Source organism: Penicillium antarcticum (assembly GCF_028974205.1).
Source record: "Penicillium antarcticum strain IBT 31339 chromosome Unknown utg000003l_segment0_segment0, whole genome shotgun sequence".
In the NCBI taxonomy this organism is placed as follows: Eukaryota; Fungi; Ascomycota; class Eurotiomycetes; order Eurotiales; family Aspergillaceae; genus Penicillium; species Penicillium antarcticum.
In genome coordinates, this window is record NW_026695301.1 from 1,669,313 (window position 1) to 1,688,901 (window position 19,589).

The window sequence follows — 19,589 nt, forward strand, 5'->3', positions numbered from 1 at the left end:
GGTGTGCTTCCAAAATTAGCCAGAGTGCGGCTGGTATCACTGCATGAATTGATGCGCGAGAGAGCAAGAAGATCTCTGGTGCAATGGCTTTCCAAGCGGTGAATTATGCCGATGCATGAAGTATCCAAAAAGTCATTGAGCCGAGTCGTACCGGAGAGCTGGCCGACTCAGGTATCCTCTATCTCTTCAAGAAGCATCCTTTTCTTTTGCTTTCGATCTCCCCCGGTCCTGAGATGTTCTTCATTGGCAGATATTGGAGATCTTCTTGCATATCAGCTCCCAGGAGCTACAGCAGTCAGACCTGTCGTGGCTTGGTCCAACGCGATCGCTGACCCTGGTGCACCCAGACACTTCCTCAACGAGTGTCGGGGTACATGATTCCATAGGAGATGAATTTTGGTATGGGCTTTGATATGAACGTGGATGTCGAATTGTCACGCTATTTAGACCGGCGTGGTGGTTGCATTTATTGCGGTTAGAATGGCCAGCAAAATAAGAGAACTCCACAGTGTTCATCACAAGTTGACATTCTTTGCCTCAAGCCGTTCAGTGTTCATACTATGGATTGACAGAAATGAATATTGGGACAATCGCCAAATTTGTTTTGAGACTACAGGAGGATAGTAAGTGATTTGGTTGTGATGGAAGAATCGAGACCCGTTTGCGCAAAAGCCAACGAGGCTCAATAGCTCATCTGATGCGGAATGAAAAAAGCTCCTCAATGCCTTGCTTGGATCATGCCCAGGCCTCGACAGATGCAATAGAACGCCCCTTGGAACGCATATTCTAAATACACTCCTCACATAGGGCTGGGTTTTCCAGATCATTCACATTCCTGGTTGCCAGGAAGAAATACACGGAATGCGAAAGAAGCTTACAGCGCATCTGCGACCTAAGACAGGCAATGTGAGGCTCTTGTAATCGGATTATGTCGAGGTAGATTCGTCATAGCAAATATCGGCATTTCACACAAATTTAGTATCCAAGATCTATTGTAGGATGCGTGATAAGTTTGCTGTTCCAAGAAATTCCTATGATGCAGCATCTTACTATACACGCGTTAATGTTTGAGGACAAAGATCCGATTTATTCACTATGATGGGTCGAGTATACGACGCACGTCATTTCGCAAACTAAAAGGATCATACGACTTCGAAAGGACGCGCGACTCGGGCCAAAGAATAGAAAAATCATTCTGAACAGTTTCCGGCTTAAATGCTTCCATTTCGTTCCTGATAGGATAGATTTAGTAAAGGGGCTGTTAGAGATATTTGAGTTTGATGACATCTATAGTCTATCTAGTCTCAAGCTAGTTGCAAATCGCCTCGCATGCACATTGTCCTACAAACCCTGCCTGAGAAAATCCGAGGCCGTCAGCTAAAACCTGGGTAAAGGTAAGCCATTCGCAGCTCGGAACCGCAGATGCCTGGCGTGGCCACATGTATCGCCCGGTTTTATGTGACAGACAATGCCACCAGTAATTAGGGTTTGGTGCGCCACATCGCATTTACCATATCGGGATGACTTACGCGTCTCGTCATCGAATCAATAGAAAGATATCTCAGGCTATGTCAAGTAGCTACCCGCCACCACCAATAAATCTACGTTTGGATCCGGGGATTTTGTATTCTCTTCAACATTCCAGCGACACAAGACTCTCGCCTGGAAATCCACCAAATTTGAGAATATAAGTCCAACAAGGTTTCCAATTTATTCGAACGCTCTATTTCGCTGCCAGACAAAACAAATGAATTGTCACCTTACACAACACATTTCTCTGACCATAAACAACAATCTTGAAGAAGGCACCATCTTCTTGAGAAACCTGAACTGTATCCGGTATCAGCTTGAAATCAAGTGGGCTTCCCATCATTTGGCTAACGTTATCACCAGTGGCCAACCCTACGAGAAGAGCGGCACTCTCAGGCTCATCTCTCCCGAAGATGTCAATCAGATCTCAATTCCGCATGGCCAAAGTGCCGTGGTGTCGGTCTGCGGAAGTGCAGCTTTTGGGCTAGGAACTGAGGGAATGATTGACCTCTATCGCGATGAAACTACTCTGATAGCATCCCTTTATTGGAATGGACCTTGGAAGCAGATTGGCAATGAACTTCATCTGACCAACCTTGACAACGAGCGGTATCTCGCGGAGGTTTCTACCCCTCCTTTTGAAGGTATACTGGGAGATCTCGCGGTTGATATTAGAGATGCCGTTGTCGACAATCCACTGCAATAACCTTCACTGTGGTTTGAAGTGTTTACGTTTATTGAGAACCGAATAGTGTATCGAATCAAGCAATCTTATGAATAATGACTAGCTGTACTTCGTCCGATATTACTTGGCATTCTGTCTCTGTCATGCATGTTTGGCCAGCTTCGGAATAGACGAATCGATCCCAAAATCAACCTTGTAAGGTACGCGATCAAGGATAACCGTCAGTAAACGGTGAAATAGGGATAGGCCAGCAGCTAACCCAATCGCCCCCATGAAAAACCAAGTCCAACTCCTTTTTCCAATCCACATAAAAATTGGTGCATCTTTTCGATGCCAACTAGCACTCTCAAGGTCGGTGATGTATGGCGCCAGTTCCGTTGCATTGATGACCCCTACTATCGGTGAGGGTAGCGAAGGCTGATGAAGCAAATACTTCTCTATGACCAGAGTGAGGAACATAGGCCCAGAAGATATCATAACAGCACAGTAGGGCTGCCATCGAGCCCAGAAGCGAGTTGTCGCATAAGAAATAGGCAGTTTGTTAATTGCTGCTGCATAAATCGGATGCCGCGCAGAGGTTACCATAAAGTCATTGGTCACGCCAGTAGGTACTGTTGATTTGAACAAGGCGTAGTGTGCCGATGTGCCCAATTCAAGTTCGTGGATAGGCAAACTTTGATTGCACCAGGTATCCATGTCGAGATAGACACCACCAAAATGATATAGAATGAAATAGCGTAGGGCGTCTGCACGTTGGATTGGAAAGTCGTAGGCGTCCCAGGTATTCAAGAACCAAGGATAGTCAACAGAGAGGAAATTCCGAACCGACTCATCGGTCCACAGCTTAGAATCAATTAGCTAAGTCCAATATTGACTAGTTCTCTCGAAAGCGAAGCCTTCGTAGATTAATAGCACTTTCACAACGTATGAAGAGTAATCACCTTGTAATCAAAGTTTGCATAGGCCTCTTTGCAGCTTTGTTGCGACTCGATCCATTTGTTAGGGATCGTCTCAGTGGCGGCAGTTTGGTGCAGGATTCGCGGTATCTTGCCTGTTAAGTTCATTGGACGCCAAGCATTCGGATTAGGGGTGGACAAGGCTACTCGAGGCCCGAACAGCTCTTCATTTCTGCGCAATAAAACGATGAGCGGCGAGAGGGTTTGAAGTAACAGCCCGACGACTATTAGGTCTATCAGAAGAAAAAGAACCGTAGCTTTTCTCAGCTTTAGTAGCCGGCAACTTCGTGGAGGCAATTGTGATAGCCGATATCCCCATCGAAGATCCTCTTCATCGTATGTTTTGTCGTTGCTGGCATTGGAAGCTCCAAAATTCCAGTTGGGAAGACCTAGCCAATTCTTCATCGCTCTGGTTGAAAGTGCATACTCTAGGGAGTGAGTGCTATCCTGGGCTCTGTTCTTGAATTTTATATCGCCCGGCTGCGTAATGGTAAGCTTCAGCTTGATAGAAATGAAAGCTCATGTGATTTGGTGACCGATGGCGTAGAAGTCAAATCTGAGTAGTTCCTTTGGGACTAAGTTTATGTACGAAAGGCTTGGTTTCATTAGCGTACTTAAACAGCTCAACCTATGCTTGAATTCGAACAGCCATTGGTTGGAAAAATACCCGTGTATTACCTTTGGGACAGTTGCCTTGAAAGCGTCGTAAGGTCATGTCACTACAGCATTCTGAGTGGGTGCCACTTCTCTACTGACCATATCCGGCGATTTCCGCCCTTTTTTTTTATCTTTTTTTTTTTATATCTTCCTTTTTAGGGGACAGACAAATCGTTCCAGAATAATGCTAACGAGGCGTATATTTTAGCTGCTCAATTCAAGTATTCATGCTGATGTAAACGTCACGGTGTCTCATTCCAATGAGCCCTCGTCATTGAACCCTACCCCTCGTACCGTTGAAATTATGGTTAGTTTTCGAACTCGGAGGGCAAAGGAATACGAGATTTGGTTCAAAAGTGATATGCTCTAAGAGAAGAATACTGATAGACTTGTGATCAAATATAATAAGTGCATTATCAATAAAAATTGGACCTGCATGTACGACGGCAATACATTTCTACGAGAGCGTGAGGCTGTAAGTATACAGCGTGAGAGCCTATGAAATGGCCCATGTCTCCATCATAGTATCTCCATCATAGCCTAGAATCATGTTTCCACCCCGGCATATCAGCCAGATCTTTCGCAGGGGCATCGCGTCTAGACTTGAGGGCATCACCACCAGGTCTCCATCTCCACGCATGGGCCATTTCCTCAGATAGCGATCCTTCAATCAGCTCGACGACATGCTTTCCAATATTTGGCAACACCTTGAAGGAATGACTATCGCATATGTTAGCAAGCCCATTACTGTATACAACGCCCTATTCTGCACACTCCAACTTACCCACTGTCACCCGTAGCCAGGATAAAGTTCTTCCACTTGGGATGTTGACAAATCAGAAGATTAGCATCGGCGGTATCCGTACACCAACACATAGCCCGATTGAACAGTTCTTTATCCTTGAACTGGGGCAAGAATCTTGCAATAGCTTTTCGAATGGTTACTTCAGATGCGTCGGGATATGTATCTGTAGGATGTTTGGCGTGTGATCGAGGAACTGAGATCTTCTTGGGAGAAGTGGCGCCGTAGGGTTGGTGTTGTTTGAAGCGAGAGAAGCCAGGGAACTCATCACAAACTTTAATTACTCCAAATCTGCGAGCAGAAATTAGCACTTCAGCTGGCCTCGGGGTTAGAATGTCTGCTTACTCGTTAGGCTCGAAGAAGAAACCATATTCACCGTCATATACGACGGGTGCATTCTTGTACTCGACAGCTTCTTGAGGCGTGAGTTGGATGTGAGCGTATACCCAGGCCTGTGATTCGCTTTGTTGGTATAAGAGCTCGGTCTGTTGCACTGGGTGTTCAACTTACTTTGGAGACACACTGATCCTCTAGATCAACTAATGTCGAGCTCCATGCACCGGCCGCCAGAACTACCTTATCGGCGTAATATTTCGTTCCATCGACTGTTTCAACGCCAATACAGGTCCTTTCATCTGCGAACAGAGGCTGCTTAAAGGTTCCAGCCCTAAACATTATTGGTAAATAATGGTTCCTTCAGTTCAATGTTGTCACATACCCGCCAAATCCGAATTTGACACCTTGATCTTTTAGGAATTGTCCGATAGCATTGATTGCCTTGGCAGCAGCAAGCCAGCCCCCATCACTGCAAAATAAGCCGTTCCATCCCTGTGCGTTAACTGGTCAGTCACTTCCCAAATAGTATCTGTTCATAGAAAGATCACCTTGACTTGTTCCGGCGTAAAAAAGGGCGCCCTTTTCAAGATTTCATCTTCATTTAACCAAGTATTGGTCTTCTCCAGTCCGAGACCCACATCAATAAGAGATTGAAGCTTCTTTTGAAGATTCTCAATTCCCTCTTTCGACGAAGAGCAATCAATCTAGGTTTGTGTTAACGCGCAAATATCTCGAAGCAATTGATGGATTGACCCACCATGCCAACCTTGTGAAAGAACGGTTTGAATAACACATCATTCGTCCACAGGTCAAGAGCCTCTAGCGAAAGCTGTAGATCAGGCTTGTTGCGCAAGCGAATACCCATAATTTTATTGAGATCATGTCCTGCCGATTGTGGTGATGGAATTGGATATACATCCAGCACGGTAATGTTAGAAGGCGTGTAGCCAGAGCGTATCAGATGCAATGCAGTAGAAGATCCAATTGTGCCGCCTCCTCCGACGACAACAATCGTTGTATTTGCACGCGAAGAAGCCATCTCGTGAATCGGCCTGTGTTGAGTGTGAATGATGCGAGTGCAAGGAGAAAGGCACAGGTGAGGAGGTACGGTTCAGGGGATCACAGGCAGTCATTGATAAAGCCGAGTAGGACCATATGATCGATGGTTATCTCGGTTGACTCAGACTATCACACCTTCTCACACCAGTGTTTATCAATACCCCAACAGCAATAATTGGTGCGAATTCTCGCCGGATGATGCGAAGTGGAGGCTAGCGCAGTTCGTTCGTTTGGACCTTCCATCGTCTCAACCCCACGAAATCGAGAACGCGGGGGAACAGTCCACTCCATCCCCAGATAACCAATACATAGAAAGAAGCGAGAGTCTCTAGAATAGATAAGCTGAGCGTGGACCTTCCGTCGATTTAATATCCTATCTGGGAAGATGAGGGGAATGTGACTCGAGTCACTGTTGGGAGATAAGCGTAATGTATAGACACGGGGTATAAATAACCCAATGTAACCCGTTCTAGCATCCTAGACCAAATTGTTGTGTTTTTATACTGGCTAATATGGCTGATACAAAAACTGCTATCCCCAATGAGGATGCTCTACCATTACCAGACACCGATGTCGGCGAAGTCGATATGGTGCGGTACAGAGCGACCGTACCACGATGGAAACGAGTATGGCAGCATAGTTTGACGCAGATGATATTGTTGAGTATCCAGGCCTTTTGTGGGCCAGCTATGGCCGATGCAATCACTGGTGAGTGTTCTACGCCGAGCGTATTATACAGCTCCAATTGATAATTTCTCGTAGGTCTTGGTGGCGGTGGTCTTGCAACTCCGCATATATCAAACATCGCAACAGCAATTACATATGGCCTACTCGCCGTCGGTATGTTAATCTACAACACCGCAACTCTCAAAAGGATCAGTGCCCTGATGTGAGTCATTTAGTCTGCTTCTTGGGCGGCCCTTTAGTCAACAAGATCGGTGTGAAATGGGCCCTCGTTCTTGGATCAATGTCATTCCCTATTGAGGGATCTGCATACTACTGCAATAGCAAATTTGGTAATCAATGGGTGAGTGCTTAAGACTTCTTACAAATCGACTGTTTAGTAACATATATTCTAGTACCTCATCCTCAGCGGTGCTATCAGCGGTATTGGAACAGCCTGCTGGTATGTCGCTGAAGCTGGAGCCATCATGACCCTCGCACCGTCAGGTGCCCGTGGAAAGTATCTAGCCTTGTGGATCGTCTCGCGGAATCTTGGCCAGTTGGTTGGAGGTGCAATCAAGTGAGTCTTCTTACCCGTGCAGAGATGAAGCGATGAGGATAAATTAACAACGTCGCTTCAGCCTCTCAAAGAATCATGAGAAAGGAGCCGAGGGTGGAATTTCTCCCGATACTTATATTGCCTTTGTGATTATCGAGTCTCTGGCGTGAGTGCATTCCATCCAAAATTTGATAGAGAGAGCCAATCCTGATGTCGTTCAGCCTTCCATTCGCACTATTGATCACACCCTTTGAACGCGTCGTTCGATCAGATGGCACGAAAATCGTCACTGCAGAGACTCTTTCAACCAAGCAGGAACTGAAACGCATTTCAAAGACAATGACGTCGAAACTCATAATGTTGTCTGCCCTCTGGGCTCTATGGTCATTCTTCTACTCGTACGAAAACCGACAGTCCTCTATTCAAATGGAAGACAAGTTAACATACGAACAGAGGCACATGGTCCACCTACCTGGGAACCTACTTCTCAGTACGCTCCCGCGCCCTCTCGTCTCTAATCTCTCCATTCTTCTGCATGTGAGTCCAAGTCTAAATCCATATCCACACGATCCAATAAAGCTTTCGAATTAGCCCAGACTTACACATCCACCAGAATCGGCTGCTTCGGCCTCGGCTTCATCCTAGACCTGAAAAGCCTTAGTCAACGTCGCCGCGCCCAAATAGGCCTCTACATAGTGGTCACCCTCAATGTCGGCGTCTATATTTGGTCAATCATCATGCAAACAAGATTCAACAGACATGACCCGGGCAAGATTGACTGGGATGACGGGCTCTATGCCTCGTCCTTCTTGCCCTATTTCTTTATCCAGACTACCGGTCCTTTGTCGCAGTCTTATATGTATTGGCTTTTGTCTTCTTTTGCGACTGATGCTCAGGGTGAGGTTTGCTGTGTTCAGTGGGTGTGTTTGAAAGTGGCTGACTTGATGGTTCTCGCAGAAAATGTCCGCAATGGAGCTGCATTTAGGTGCATCGAAGCTATTGGTCAGGCTATTGCCTATGGGATGAATACTCAGACGACGAGTGATCCTCTTGTTGGATTGTATGTCTTCCCTTTTCTTATATGATCCTTTGTAGGAATTGAGTCCGCTGACTTCTTTTTAGCTGTGTGACTTTCGCTTTACTGGGAGTTGCTTTGGCTCCTATGATCATGCTGGTGAACACCACGCCTGATCGTATTCCTGCTGATGTTGTTGCTGAGCAGCAGAATGCGGCTCTCGAGAAGAGAGTTGCTGTATAGTCTGGTTGGATGTCATCATCGGAGTCATTTAGATTTTGTTTCAATGAAAACAATATACGGTCAGTATAGCGTCACCTATGCAAGCTGCCCTGGTCACTCTCCAAGCAGTCCAAGCATTGTAATAAATTCTTGATGAGGGTGTACTTTGCGCTCAAAAATATGAGTCAAGCCGAAACAGAGTGGTTTCATTTTGTTCCATATCAAATAAATTATACTTATGAACTTTAGTAAGACAATATACCGGAGACAACATGGTACAGCATATTAAGTGCTCCTCATAAATAAATAAGTTCAAATAGAAATCAAAAGACAAAGAAAGTGATATTGCCAGATTCGACAGTGAGACATGGACAAAGATGTACGGCCCCAAATGAATAAACAAATGAGACGAGCAATAAGTTCAAGTGAAGAGAAGCCGGGCAGCCTCGTGGTAGAAATAAAAACTCCTCTTTGGCCACTCGATATGTGGTCAAATATTAACGCCGATTCGTTCCTCGAAGACTCCGAAACTCCTCGCTATCTCCGCCTGAGACGAGGGGTAGGCGATATGGAATCGCCAACCTGGGTATATTGAATGAAAGATGGAAATAGATAGAAAGAAAGAAAGGAAGAAAGAAAGGAAGAAAGAGAATCGCCGAGACACGTGGGAAGATGAAAAAGAGAGAGAGAGAGAGAGAGAGAGAGAGAGAGAGAGAGAGAGAGAGAGAGAGAGAGAGAGAGAGAAAGAGAGTAATCGGATATGAGAATGGGAAGAGTGGGACAAGCTCTTCACTGATTATACGGAACTTCCCAAGGCCGGATCCAATTTCCGACGAGCAGCAAGAATACTTTTCAAGGAGCCCAACCAGCGCGCGAGGGATTCTTCATCCGGCGCGCAAAGCCGATAGGTCTTTTCCTCGGCGATAATCTGCATGCAGAACGTCTTCGATCTCGACAGAGGGTTTACCTCGGCCGCATCGAATACCTGCGCCATGGGAATAATCTTAAGCGCAGAGTACTCCGCGTCATCCTTGTAAAAGGCCAGACTCTTTGGACGCAGCACAACCCAGAGTCGCTTCCACTGGCGCACGGTCCCTTGGATACGTAGCCCCTGCAGGTACCCCTGACAGGCGACCCGCTCGGGATCTCTGAGGATGCCCAGGTCGGATGGTTTGCTTGCGTCGCGAGGAAGAGGTGCTAGTTTATCCTCTGGCGCGGAGAGTGAGAGAGAATGAATAGATGGCATCGATCGTAGATGGCTGTTACGGGTTGGCGGGGACCCATCGGAGAACTCTGAGAAGGAGGCCTCGTTTCCCTCGTTGCCCGAGTAATCCTGGATGTAAGGGAGGTTCGGGGCATGGCTCCGTGTTGACCGGGTGTGGCGTGGTTCGGGGGAGCTGGCGCGACCGGCGAGGTCGAAGTCAGACTGGTCGGTTGTCTCGTCGACGAGCTGCTTTTGGATGACCGGAGGTGCGCGGCGGTTGGTCAAGGCTAGGAAAGCTTGCTCGTCCTCGTTTCCCGGGGTCTCGGCGCGGATGCGTTGGATCCAGTCCTCAGAATCGCGCTGTGTCGGCGCTTCGAAACGGTAGTTGGTGGCAGGGGTGAAGACGCCGAAGACGTGTTTCCGGGTGGAGCGCGCTGACTTGACGGGAGTGACGGCGGTCACTTCGGATAGGGGGATTGAGACTCGTAGGCGGGTGGTTTCTTCATCCTTGTAGACGGACAGGAGGTTCGGTCGGAGGACGAGGTAGGCTGGTTTCCAAGAGGCGCGGAAGACGTGTTTGTGCTTGACTCGGCGCTGGACCCTTCCTGTCTTCACCACGCGGTCGAATTCGAAGCTCCCATTCTCGTTCACTGGCGAAAAAGGATCCAGATTCCCCCTGCTGGCGCGAGGCCCCGCGAGAAGGTGAGATGAGGGGCGGGGATCCGGGACCTTGATGATTGGGGTTCTCCCCTCGGAGACAGAGGGCCTCGTAAGCGCCGTATTCATAGTGATAGGTAGGTTGAAGAGGGGAAGCCTAGGAAGACTGGAAAAGGGGATGCTTTTCCATAAACAGCGTCATGCGGAGAGAGGGATGACGGAGTCTTGGCCTGAACCAAGCCTTTTGGTCAGGGTCTGATCTACATGCGACGGAGTACTTTATGTTGCATGTTCAACTTACAGACTAATGTAAAAGTATGCAGTATGCACAGTACAGAGTACTAGAGTGGTTTTCAATCGGTAGCCGTACCCACGCGACCCCTATACTCTCCTGATCAATCCAAGCGTTGATCGCTATCAACCCGTCTCAAAAAACAGTCCAGACTCTCTAGTTGAGGCCTCGAACGTCGGAAATTAAAATTACCAAATACTAGTGAAATTAGCAGGACCCTGGGTACTGGGTACCTGCACGGACACCCTTGCAGTCATGGACATGCAGGTACCAGGTACCTGTGATCTACATTGTGAGAGGCCACAGTGTACTGTAAGTCAAGTAAGAGTAAGTGTAAGTTAATAGGGTCTATAGTCCGTTGGGGCTATTTTCGGCCCTACAACGGCGAAGGGTTTGGAACCCTTGGATCTACATATGCCAAGGAGCAGCTTCGACATGTAAGACAGGCGTTGTGTAAGGTATGGGGGAAAATGACCTTTGCCCATTTAGCTATACGGGCTATTCTTGGTAATTTAGTCAAATGTGTATAAACTGGTTGCTTGCCAACGCCTATGCCCTGGTTGGTATTCAGGGTTGAGCATTCAGTTACAGCGTAGGGCTTGGTGGATCAAGTGGAACTCAGATACGTTTTTTTCATTAAGGCACAGTTGTACATAGGAGAGTACACAAACACAAGCATATTCTGGATGGGACCGAATCGCACTGATATCTGAGGTTAAGGTATTCCTCATATCATAGACCCTAAATAAATCTCGTATACTGTACATAGCGCCACACATCAACTATCACTAGTTACTGCAGAAATGGAATTATTCTGCCATGTCCAAATATCAGAAGCGGAATAGATTACCATACCATACTTGGGTCAACGCCACCACGCACTACCCAGGGGCAAAAAGACCGTCTCAGGGTGACGGCCACGCTTGCGCCTCCCTGGTCTTGGCAAAGTTCCAACCCATCCCCATCCCCGACTCTCTCTCTCTTTCCCTTCCTCATCCCATCCTTGTTGATGTCAACCCCTTTACTGTGTACCCTGCTTACAGTTGTTTGCGTTGCTCCCAGCGCTCTCCCCATTTGTATACGGGACTGAGAAAGTTGGGGGAGGAAAGGAGGCATTCCTCCGGCCACTCGTTTTGCTGTCATTTTCTCCATTTTCTCTCGAGATCACGATCCTGTCTACGGATCGTCCCGTGAGCCAAACGGCCCGACTTCGATCTCGCCATCTACTCTACCCAAGAGACTTCATCCCTTGTCTCTTGACTCCCGACACGATTTCTCCACGATCTCCCTTACGGCCCCGTGCTGTCGCTTGGGTCTGATAGCTGACCTCTACCATATTTGGGGGTCCTCCCACAATCGTACCCATGAGTTTCATTCAACGAATCACGAAACGGCTGCCTAGCGCGCCGAGTCTGCCGTTGGAAGATGCCTCTCATGAGAAAGGCCGCCTCCATCATCCCAGATTCGCCTTTTTCCGGCGGCGGATCCGCCTGAAGGGTAACTCATCTATTTCTATACCCCTGGGCTTTGTTTTACTATTTCCATGCCTTGTAATTGTTCTTATTTTGCTTCTTTTCGTCCGTCATCCTTCGTCTCCGGGGGGATCCTAATTCCAGCGGGCACTCCGCCTTCTATCCGGTTTGTCTATATCCATCTCCGAACCCTCGCGCGGTGGCTAACTTGCTGTCTCTATAGAAAAATTAGCGAAAAGCATGATAAAGTATTCGCTACCGGCTGTATGCCTATCGACCCTCCCGAAATCGAGAAGGCTCCCCGCGCCAATGCCGCTTTTGTTGTCCTTGCCAGAAACAAGGAGCTGGATGGTGTTATTCAATCTCTTAAGTCAATTGAGCGACACTTCAACCGCTGGTGGCATTACCCCTATGTCTTCTTGAACGACGGTGACTTCGACGATGAGTTCATTGCCACGGTTAAGAACTACACCAGCGCACCTGTGGAATTCGGCAAGATCGATAACAGCATGTGGGGATTCCCTGACTGGGTGGACCATGAGGTCGCCAAGGAAGGTATCCGGAAGCAAGGCGATGCCGCTATCATGTACGGTGGCATGGAAAGCTATCACCACATGTGCAGATTTTACTCAGGGTCAGTATCCGACAATTTTTAGGACCGAGCGATGGCGCTAACTGTGTGACAGACACTTCTACAAGCACCCTCTCCTGATGAAGTATGAGTGGTACTGGCGTTTGGAGCCCGAGATCAAGTACTTCTGTGACATCACCTAGTAAGACGCCTATTCCGCTTGATACATGTCAATTTACTTACCCTCGACTAGTGACCCCTTCCTCGAGATGGCCAAAGCCAACAAGACCTACGGATTCACTATTGCAGTGAAGGAGCTCCGAGAGACCGTCCCGAACATCTTCCGATACGCCGCTGCTTACAAGCGCAAGAACAACCTCAAGTCCAAGGGTCTCTGGGAGATGTTCTTGGAGCCCAAGCCCGAAACTCCCCCCGAAGAGAAGCAGCAGGACAAGCTGCCCGACGAAATCCTTCAAACCGATCCCGGTGACAACAACCTGAAGGACGTCGACCCAGAGGCCATGGAAGGCGAGAGCTACAACATGTGCCACTTCTGGAGTAACTTCGAGATCGCTCGTCTGGATTGGTTCCGAAGCAAGGAATACGAGGACTTCTTTACCATGATGGACAGGAGTGGTGGATTCTGGAACGAACGGGTATGTCCATTCTTTGAACACGTGTTGAGGTTGGTACTAATTGTTTTAGTGGGGTGATGCGCCTATCCACTCTCTCGCCGCCGGTGCCCTTCTTGCGCCTAGTGACATCCACTACTTCCGTGACTTTGGTTACCGCCACACCACCATCCAGCATTGCCCAGCCAACGCCCCGGCCCGTCAATTGCCCCGTATCCCCTACCTCGAGAAGACCACGGATGATGAAAAGAAGCGCATCGAGGAGGATGAATACTGGGCCGCCCCTGACCAGGTCAAGGAGAACGGTGTCGGCTGCCGGTGCCGTTGTGACACTGACATTGTCGATGTCGAAGGCAAGCAGGGCAGTTGTCTCAATGAATGGGTTGACGTCGCTGGCGGCTGGGCTTCACCATAGATGATGCCCATGCTTTGATGCTCAGTGCTCGCCGCATTTCCCGTTTCCTTTCCCTGTCTGTTTAGTCGGCCATGAGCATCACTTGGGTTCGCCCTTGGGAGTTTAATGCTGGAGCCTGCATGTTACGCTGGCCATGGGGTTTCCTTTTTGGGTGGCGTTCAATGGATCTGACAGCTTTTCATTCGGAAGATGGCATGGCATCTCCATCATCCCTGTTAACATATTCATCTAACATGCTGGGCTACCGCGGTTAGCTGTGTGATTTACCTGTGGTTTCTGGAAAGAATGCGGCTTTTCACCGTGAGTACTGGTGTCTTGGGAATATTCGAGATTATCTTGAATGGTCCTGCCATGATAGTGTTTCGGTTCCATTGGTGTGCTCCGCGGCATCCTCTGTCATTCTTCTGGTGGCAAGTCCTCTGTCTTCTGCTTCATCAGAATTGGAAGCACAGTTCTGCCGTCCGGTCACCAAGCAAACAGTTTTATCGCGGTGGTAAGAGACAACCGGTATAGTGGCGGGAACTCAAAGCAACTCCCACCGTCTATATCGACAGCTTGTCTCTTAACCAACCTTTACCTCATCGACCACCTCGAGTCTTTCCCCTTCTTCCCCTCGATACCATAATCAGGCTTTGTGGTTGTCGTCCAGCATGCATTTATGAAATGTACATACCTTTCCCTTTTCTCGTCCACCGTGGCCTACATCCCCGGATTGTTTTCTCGCATTGCCCCCCTCCCTTCCCCCTAAATCTCGCAAATACCAGATCGAGCATGGTTGTCTATAGAGTATGGAATAATCACCCGGTGAATTACGTGAAGAATGATATCAGTATAATGCACTTTGATTCTTCGGTCTATTTCTCTTGTGTTGTCTAAAGTATAATTTAGTTATTTAATTCTGGCATTACTGGCCTTCTCATATATACATGACAATGACAAACTGGTCATGAAAATGACAATCCAGAAGGGCAGAGCATAGAACGTTTCGTGAATTAGGAAAGGCATGGACGGGGGGTAGAGGGCCTAATATATGTTCGCACTACACATACACTTTGTGGTACTGATAGGAAAGTATTCGATTTAGGTTTTGTATGTTGGCATAAACCCTATGAATCCTGGTGAATCATTGTATGTATGAACTACTTTCCTACTTTCTAGCTTAACTGCACATATCACTTTGATCCTGCCAATTATTCGACCCACTATCAAGGGCCGAGCATCTACACTACCAATACATGAATTATTTACGAAACAAAGACCGTAAGCAGATTATATTCATTCCATAGATCAACCTCAAGATTTTGTTGGATGCATCCCCGCGGAAAGAGTTAAGCCAGAGAATGCATTGCGGTTGGGGAGGCATGATACCACCAAGCACGTCATTGGCTAAATACGCAGTCCACCACCCCCATGGTAGAGATTTCAGGCATCACTCGTCTCGACACCCCGGCGCTAGGTAGCGGGGCGGAGAACAGGGAATAAGGAAGAAGGATCGAAGGATGATGCCATGCAGCGAATCCAAGCACGGCTTCCGGATCAGGTCGAGGTGGCTCTGCAGGTGCTGTCGTGGATGACTTGCGCCAAAAGACAACTTACTACAACTGAACTTCAGATCGCTCTTGCTGTCGAGGTTGATGAGTCTAAATTTGACAGAGATAACATGCCGGACATCATCGATATGGTTTCAGTATGCGCGGGTCTCGTTACGGTTGATAAGAAAAGCGAAATCATTCGGCTGGTCCATCATAGAACGCAAGAATATTTTGAGCGACACCACCACATGGTTTCCAACTGCCCATCATGACATTGGAACTATATCTCTGAAATACTTGTCGATTTTTGACGTTGGAGATATGCTTGCTTGCTCAAATATCCATGAACTTGAAAGGGCAGTTGATAAAGATCCATTCTGTGGCTACGCGGGCATCTTCTGAGGCCACCACGACGAAAAAGTCGAGCATTAATATCTTGCTGCGTTGGGGGTGCAATATCGAACACAGGGATCAGCGTTACATGCTGCAGCAATACTGGGTGCTGTAGAGATATGTCGCGCCTTGTTAACTATCCATGGTATCGACTGTAATATTCAAGACAATTTTGGCCGTACTGCCTTGTACGATGCCACGCTACAGGGAAGGCACGATGTTATGGAAGCATTGCAGGGGGTTTCCGCTACTTCCACTGGTCCCACTTCCATTGAAAAGTCGAATAAGCAGTCGAAGAAGGTTGTCGCGAAGTGGTGCGATGTCTGCTGTACTTCAATCCCTGGAGCTGAGGGTTTCTACCACTGTTATTCTTGCTGTGAAGGGGACTTTGATATTTGTTACGTGTGTTATCAAATTGGGATTCGTTGTCTAGATAGCTCCCACGAGCCATCCAGGAACCCACGTGAAAATCAGTAGTTGCATTTCTATAGAACAAACCCATTCTGCTATTCAAGGCAAGCATTCGCGTGTAGTCCGATTTTAAGGTATAGTGGGGCTAGTGGATCCTACCCGCAGTATACAACCAAGTTGCTGATACTTGAGCGTTGGCTTACAGTAAATATTCATGCTATTCGGTACACGTATTCAAAGGTATTTCCAGAGTATACACTTTGATACCACTTGGTCTATATTTGGGGCTGAGAGGGGCAAATAAAAACCACATGGAGATCCATGCAGGTTGGCTGTTGACAAGCAAACATGGTTGTACCGGTACTTCCCCCAAGCCGCAATTACCATGGCTACCCAGGTACCCAGTACAACCCCGCCATGACTGTCATTCGGGTCATCCACTCTTATCGCGACACCCCTCATCTGCCGTGATAACTCTTTCAGTTCCATCATGCTACACCACTTTCTATTCTCTTTGAAGAACTCATAGTTTGGAGAAAATATCCCTCACGTCGCTGCCTGAGTCAGATACGCACCTGACCATCGGGCTCCCCGCAGACCCACCTGCTTATCACTCTATTTGGCTCTGGGACTCTATCTAGTATCTTCCAACCTTTCCTTCTGTGTTGCTCCGTTTTTCTGCCTTCTAACTCTGCTATTCTTGACTTCGTCTTTTATCTCTCCGATTTGAGAGATCCCCCAAGCTCCTGTTCCCGCCGCTTGCCCGCTCTATGAAGTTGCCTACTACGCAGATATGACTGACACTCCAGAGTCGTCGCCTCGACGACATCTCACCAGTGCCCAGATTGCTTCTCACCTGCAATATCCGACTTTCCCTCCGCTGACTGCCTCCGTGGAGGAGTGGGTTATTCGCTCACGACCTACCAATATGACGTCAGAACGAGCTTCCGAACATCCGCCAAATACCTTGAGTGATAGCTGGGCCACTTTGAGTGTTTCTGATATACACTCGGAGGATGGCAGTCACTCCGAGCAGACTGATACATGCTCCCTCATCGACCAGACCACCCCCGACGACGTTGCAAGCCTTGATGAACGCTACAGCAGCAGCGAGGCCGAGGTGCAGGACGAAGACAACCAGGAAGATGATGGAATAATAGGAGATGAAGTCCCGTGCAGTGCCTCGGGTTCTCAGCACTTGCCGACTCTTTTTCCGTTCAGAAGGAGCACAATCGATGATAGCACCACAACTACCAAACCGACCTTCTCCAACTCCAGTGACTCGATCGAATTTGTGGAGCCCGAAAAGTGGCCCGAGATCGAGAGAGTGGAACTCAAACATACCATCCGCATCTTTGATGGGGCTGCAGCCGAAGAGTTGAAGAGTCGGTTGCCCTTTAACTCAACCGATTCCATACTCATGGCTACTGTCCAGCAGACGATGACCAAACAGAGTCTCGACCTGGACAAGCCCTTCCGTGTGCTTTACATTGGACAGCCCGAGTTCCGAAATATCATTCTCGATAAGATCGGCGATGTTCTAGTATCAAGCTCATGCTCCAGTTCGGAGACCAGCTCTGCTGAGTCTTCCCGATACCACGTTGTGCCAACTTCCTTTGGTGCAGGGGCTGTTCCAAATTTTGCTGAGCTCCTCCCGATCCATGTTCAGTTGGTGGTTGATGAATGCGTGGAAGCCACAGTTGATCCCAGTGTGGACCGACCAAATACCCTGAGCCTGAAGTTCAAGAACCGCCCGGTTTGCACTTCAGCATGGAATGGCTCGGATTACCGTGTGTCCTCAGCCTCAGATTGGACTCTCCCAGACGTAGCAATTATCTTTGTCTCGGGCCGCGATGATGCAAAGGCCATCAGTACCCAGTATCTTACTCACGCCTTCCTCGAACGCCATGGAATCCCGGCAATGATGATTTCAGAGGAGCCATTGTGGAACATGGCTGGGGAAACAATCCCTCTCAATCACAACAGTTTGCACACTTGCTTGGAATCTCGGCATCCAGAGTCGGGAGAAACTGCAGTTCTTCGACGGTATCCAATCGATTTGAAGACTTTCGAGAGCATCACACCTGGGCAGCTCAACCGAAACTTGGCATCGCTCGTCCGTCATTACCCTAAGAAGGCACATAAGTTCACTGCTGAGACCTCCGACTCTTTCCAAACACAATTCTTTCCCGGTCATGAGAAATATCTTGAAAGCTGGCTTCCATCTTCCTATGCCGCTCGGGTTCGTGAATGGGCACCAACACTACGTCTAGTCGCTTTGACTCTCATTTCAGGCATTGCCCTCTCTATCGGTTACGCTGCTATGAAGGTAATAGTCATTTTTCTGACACAGTGCCTTGCTGGATCGACTCTCTCCAATGCATTCGCTCCTGTGGCATCTCAAATAACCTCATCCTCCATTCTGTCTCTCGATAGAGTAAGTCAGACTTCACACTCGATACAGCCATCATCTTCTGTACAGATCTCACATGTCCCTCTTGCGGGGGTATCAATCCCCGGAGAGATCACGGTACCTTCTATTTCTGTCTCGGGATCAACGAATACGGACGAATTTGAGATCCAGGCTGTGGGAGACTGCCATGTCATCATCAAGCCACCTTCTAAGCTTACAACCTCCAAGAAACTGCCTCACTTCATTGTGAGCGTTCAAAGGCAAAGCAAAGATCTTCCATACGAGCTATCACAATTGTTCGAGGGGGTCTACATGCTTAAGTTGGACCGGGAGAATGCATACGGTTTAATCGACGTGACAATCACGGCCCAGTCAAAATCACCAATCAACCAGAGTATGGCCGTCGACTTTGGAACACCATGGCTCAAGATTGCAAGTTGGAAGAGCGCCGCGCAAGGAATTTCTGTGCAGTTTACGAAGGACCTGCAGATGGCTCAAACTGGCCTCACCGAGGTGTACGGCCGATTTTCCACCGACTTGCAGTTGGTCGTGGGCGATGTAGTGAAGAGAACGCATATCTTACGTCGCGACGCCGATATTCTACGTCGTGATAGCCTCAGTGCGCGCGACACAGTCCTCTCACGGTCGAAGCAGATTTCCGAGGTATTCACCCGCAACGCCCTTCAGCGATTCCGGACTGCTTCTTCTGTGCTGCAACTTCGCTCGAGTCGCGTGAACAAGGAGGTTAAGGAGCTTGTGCATGATGCATGGAGTCGCATTGGAAACTCAGCTGCGAAGGTTGACCTCCGCAGTATGATGGATCGGGTGCGCAGTGCTCGCAAATGCGAAGCGCTGGATCGGGCTCAGTCGCGTGCGCGCCATGTCCTGGGCCTTGATTCGGGCAAGCAAGAGGATTCAATCCTCTCTCGTTAGAAATGATGAATGATGTCTCTTTTTGTTTTGTACTTGCTTTATGACTTGGCGGATGGGTTTGTTTACGGCGATTAGGTTTAGTGGGGTAACAGGACTGGGCATCAGCTCACGCGAGTTCTTCTAGCGCAATACTATGCTTTATGCTATTTACGTAGCTTCACTGAAATCTATCATAGAAAC

General features: G+C 48.2%; 6 protein-coding genes across 6 annotated transcripts; 4 read left to right on the forward strand and 2 right to left on the reverse strand.

The window, feature by feature from the left end:
- Nucleotides 1–1,747: 1,747 nt before the first annotated feature.
- Nucleotides 1,748–2,236, forward strand: N7508_003332 (uncharacterized protein; the record flags this gene model as incomplete). Its single annotated transcript, XM_058461398.1, has 1 exon — nt 1,748–2,236. One exon carries the CDS (start codon nt 1,748–1,750, stop codon nt 2,234–2,236), a length of 489 nt encoding a protein of 162 aa, XP_058321975.1.
- Nucleotides 2,237–4,361: 2,125 nt separating this feature from the next.
- On the reverse strand, nt 4,362–6,005 carry N7508_003333 (NAD(P)/FAD-dependent oxidoreductase; the record flags this gene model as incomplete). The annotated part of the gene is made up of 7 exons (XM_058461399.1): nt 4,362–4,548; nt 4,613–4,921; nt 4,976–5,082; nt 5,141–5,297; nt 5,349–5,458; nt 5,515–5,670; nt 5,724–6,005. The coding sequence occupies 7 exons, from the start codon at nt 6,003–6,005 to the stop codon at nt 4,362–4,364; spliced, it is 1,308 nt and encodes a 435-aa protein (XP_058321976.1).
- Nucleotides 6,006–6,537: 532 nt separating this feature from the next.
- N7508_003334 (uncharacterized protein) lies at nt 6,538–8,505 on the forward strand (the record flags this gene model as incomplete). Its single annotated transcript, XM_058461400.1, has 10 exons — nt 6,538–6,733; nt 6,788–6,865; nt 6,928–7,052; nt 7,105–7,268; nt 7,330–7,413; nt 7,469–7,645; nt 7,701–7,784; nt 7,861–8,144; nt 8,205–8,307; nt 8,370–8,505. The coding sequence occupies 10 exons, from the start codon at nt 6,538–6,540 to the stop codon at nt 8,503–8,505; spliced, it is 1,431 nt and encodes a 476-aa protein (XP_058321977.1).
- Nucleotides 8,506–9,280: 775 nt separating this feature from the next.
- On the reverse strand, nt 9,281–10,474 carry N7508_003335 (PH domain-containing protein; the record flags this gene model as incomplete). The annotated part of the gene is made up of 1 exon (XM_058461401.1): nt 9,281–10,474. The coding sequence occupies one exon, from the start codon at nt 10,472–10,474 to the stop codon at nt 9,281–9,283; it is 1,194 nt and encodes a 397-aa protein (XP_058321978.1).
- Nucleotides 10,475–12,001: 1,527 nt separating this feature from the next.
- N7508_003336 (glycosyltransferase family 15 protein) lies at nt 12,002–13,727 on the forward strand (the record flags this gene model as incomplete). Its single annotated transcript, XM_058461402.1, has 5 exons — nt 12,002–12,218; nt 12,254–12,743; nt 12,796–12,882; nt 12,934–13,336; nt 13,386–13,727. The coding sequence occupies 5 exons, from the start codon at nt 12,002–12,004 to the stop codon at nt 13,725–13,727; spliced, it is 1,539 nt and encodes a 512-aa protein (XP_058321979.1).
- A 3,129-nt stretch (nt 13,728–16,856) lies between these two features.
- On the forward strand, nt 16,857–19,409 carry N7508_003337 (uncharacterized protein; the record flags this gene model as incomplete). The annotated part of the gene is made up of 1 exon (XM_058461403.1): nt 16,857–19,409. One exon carries the CDS (start codon nt 16,857–16,859, stop codon nt 19,407–19,409), a length of 2,553 nt encoding a protein of 850 aa, XP_058321980.1.
- Between the last annotated feature and the right edge of the window lie 180 nt (nt 19,410–19,589).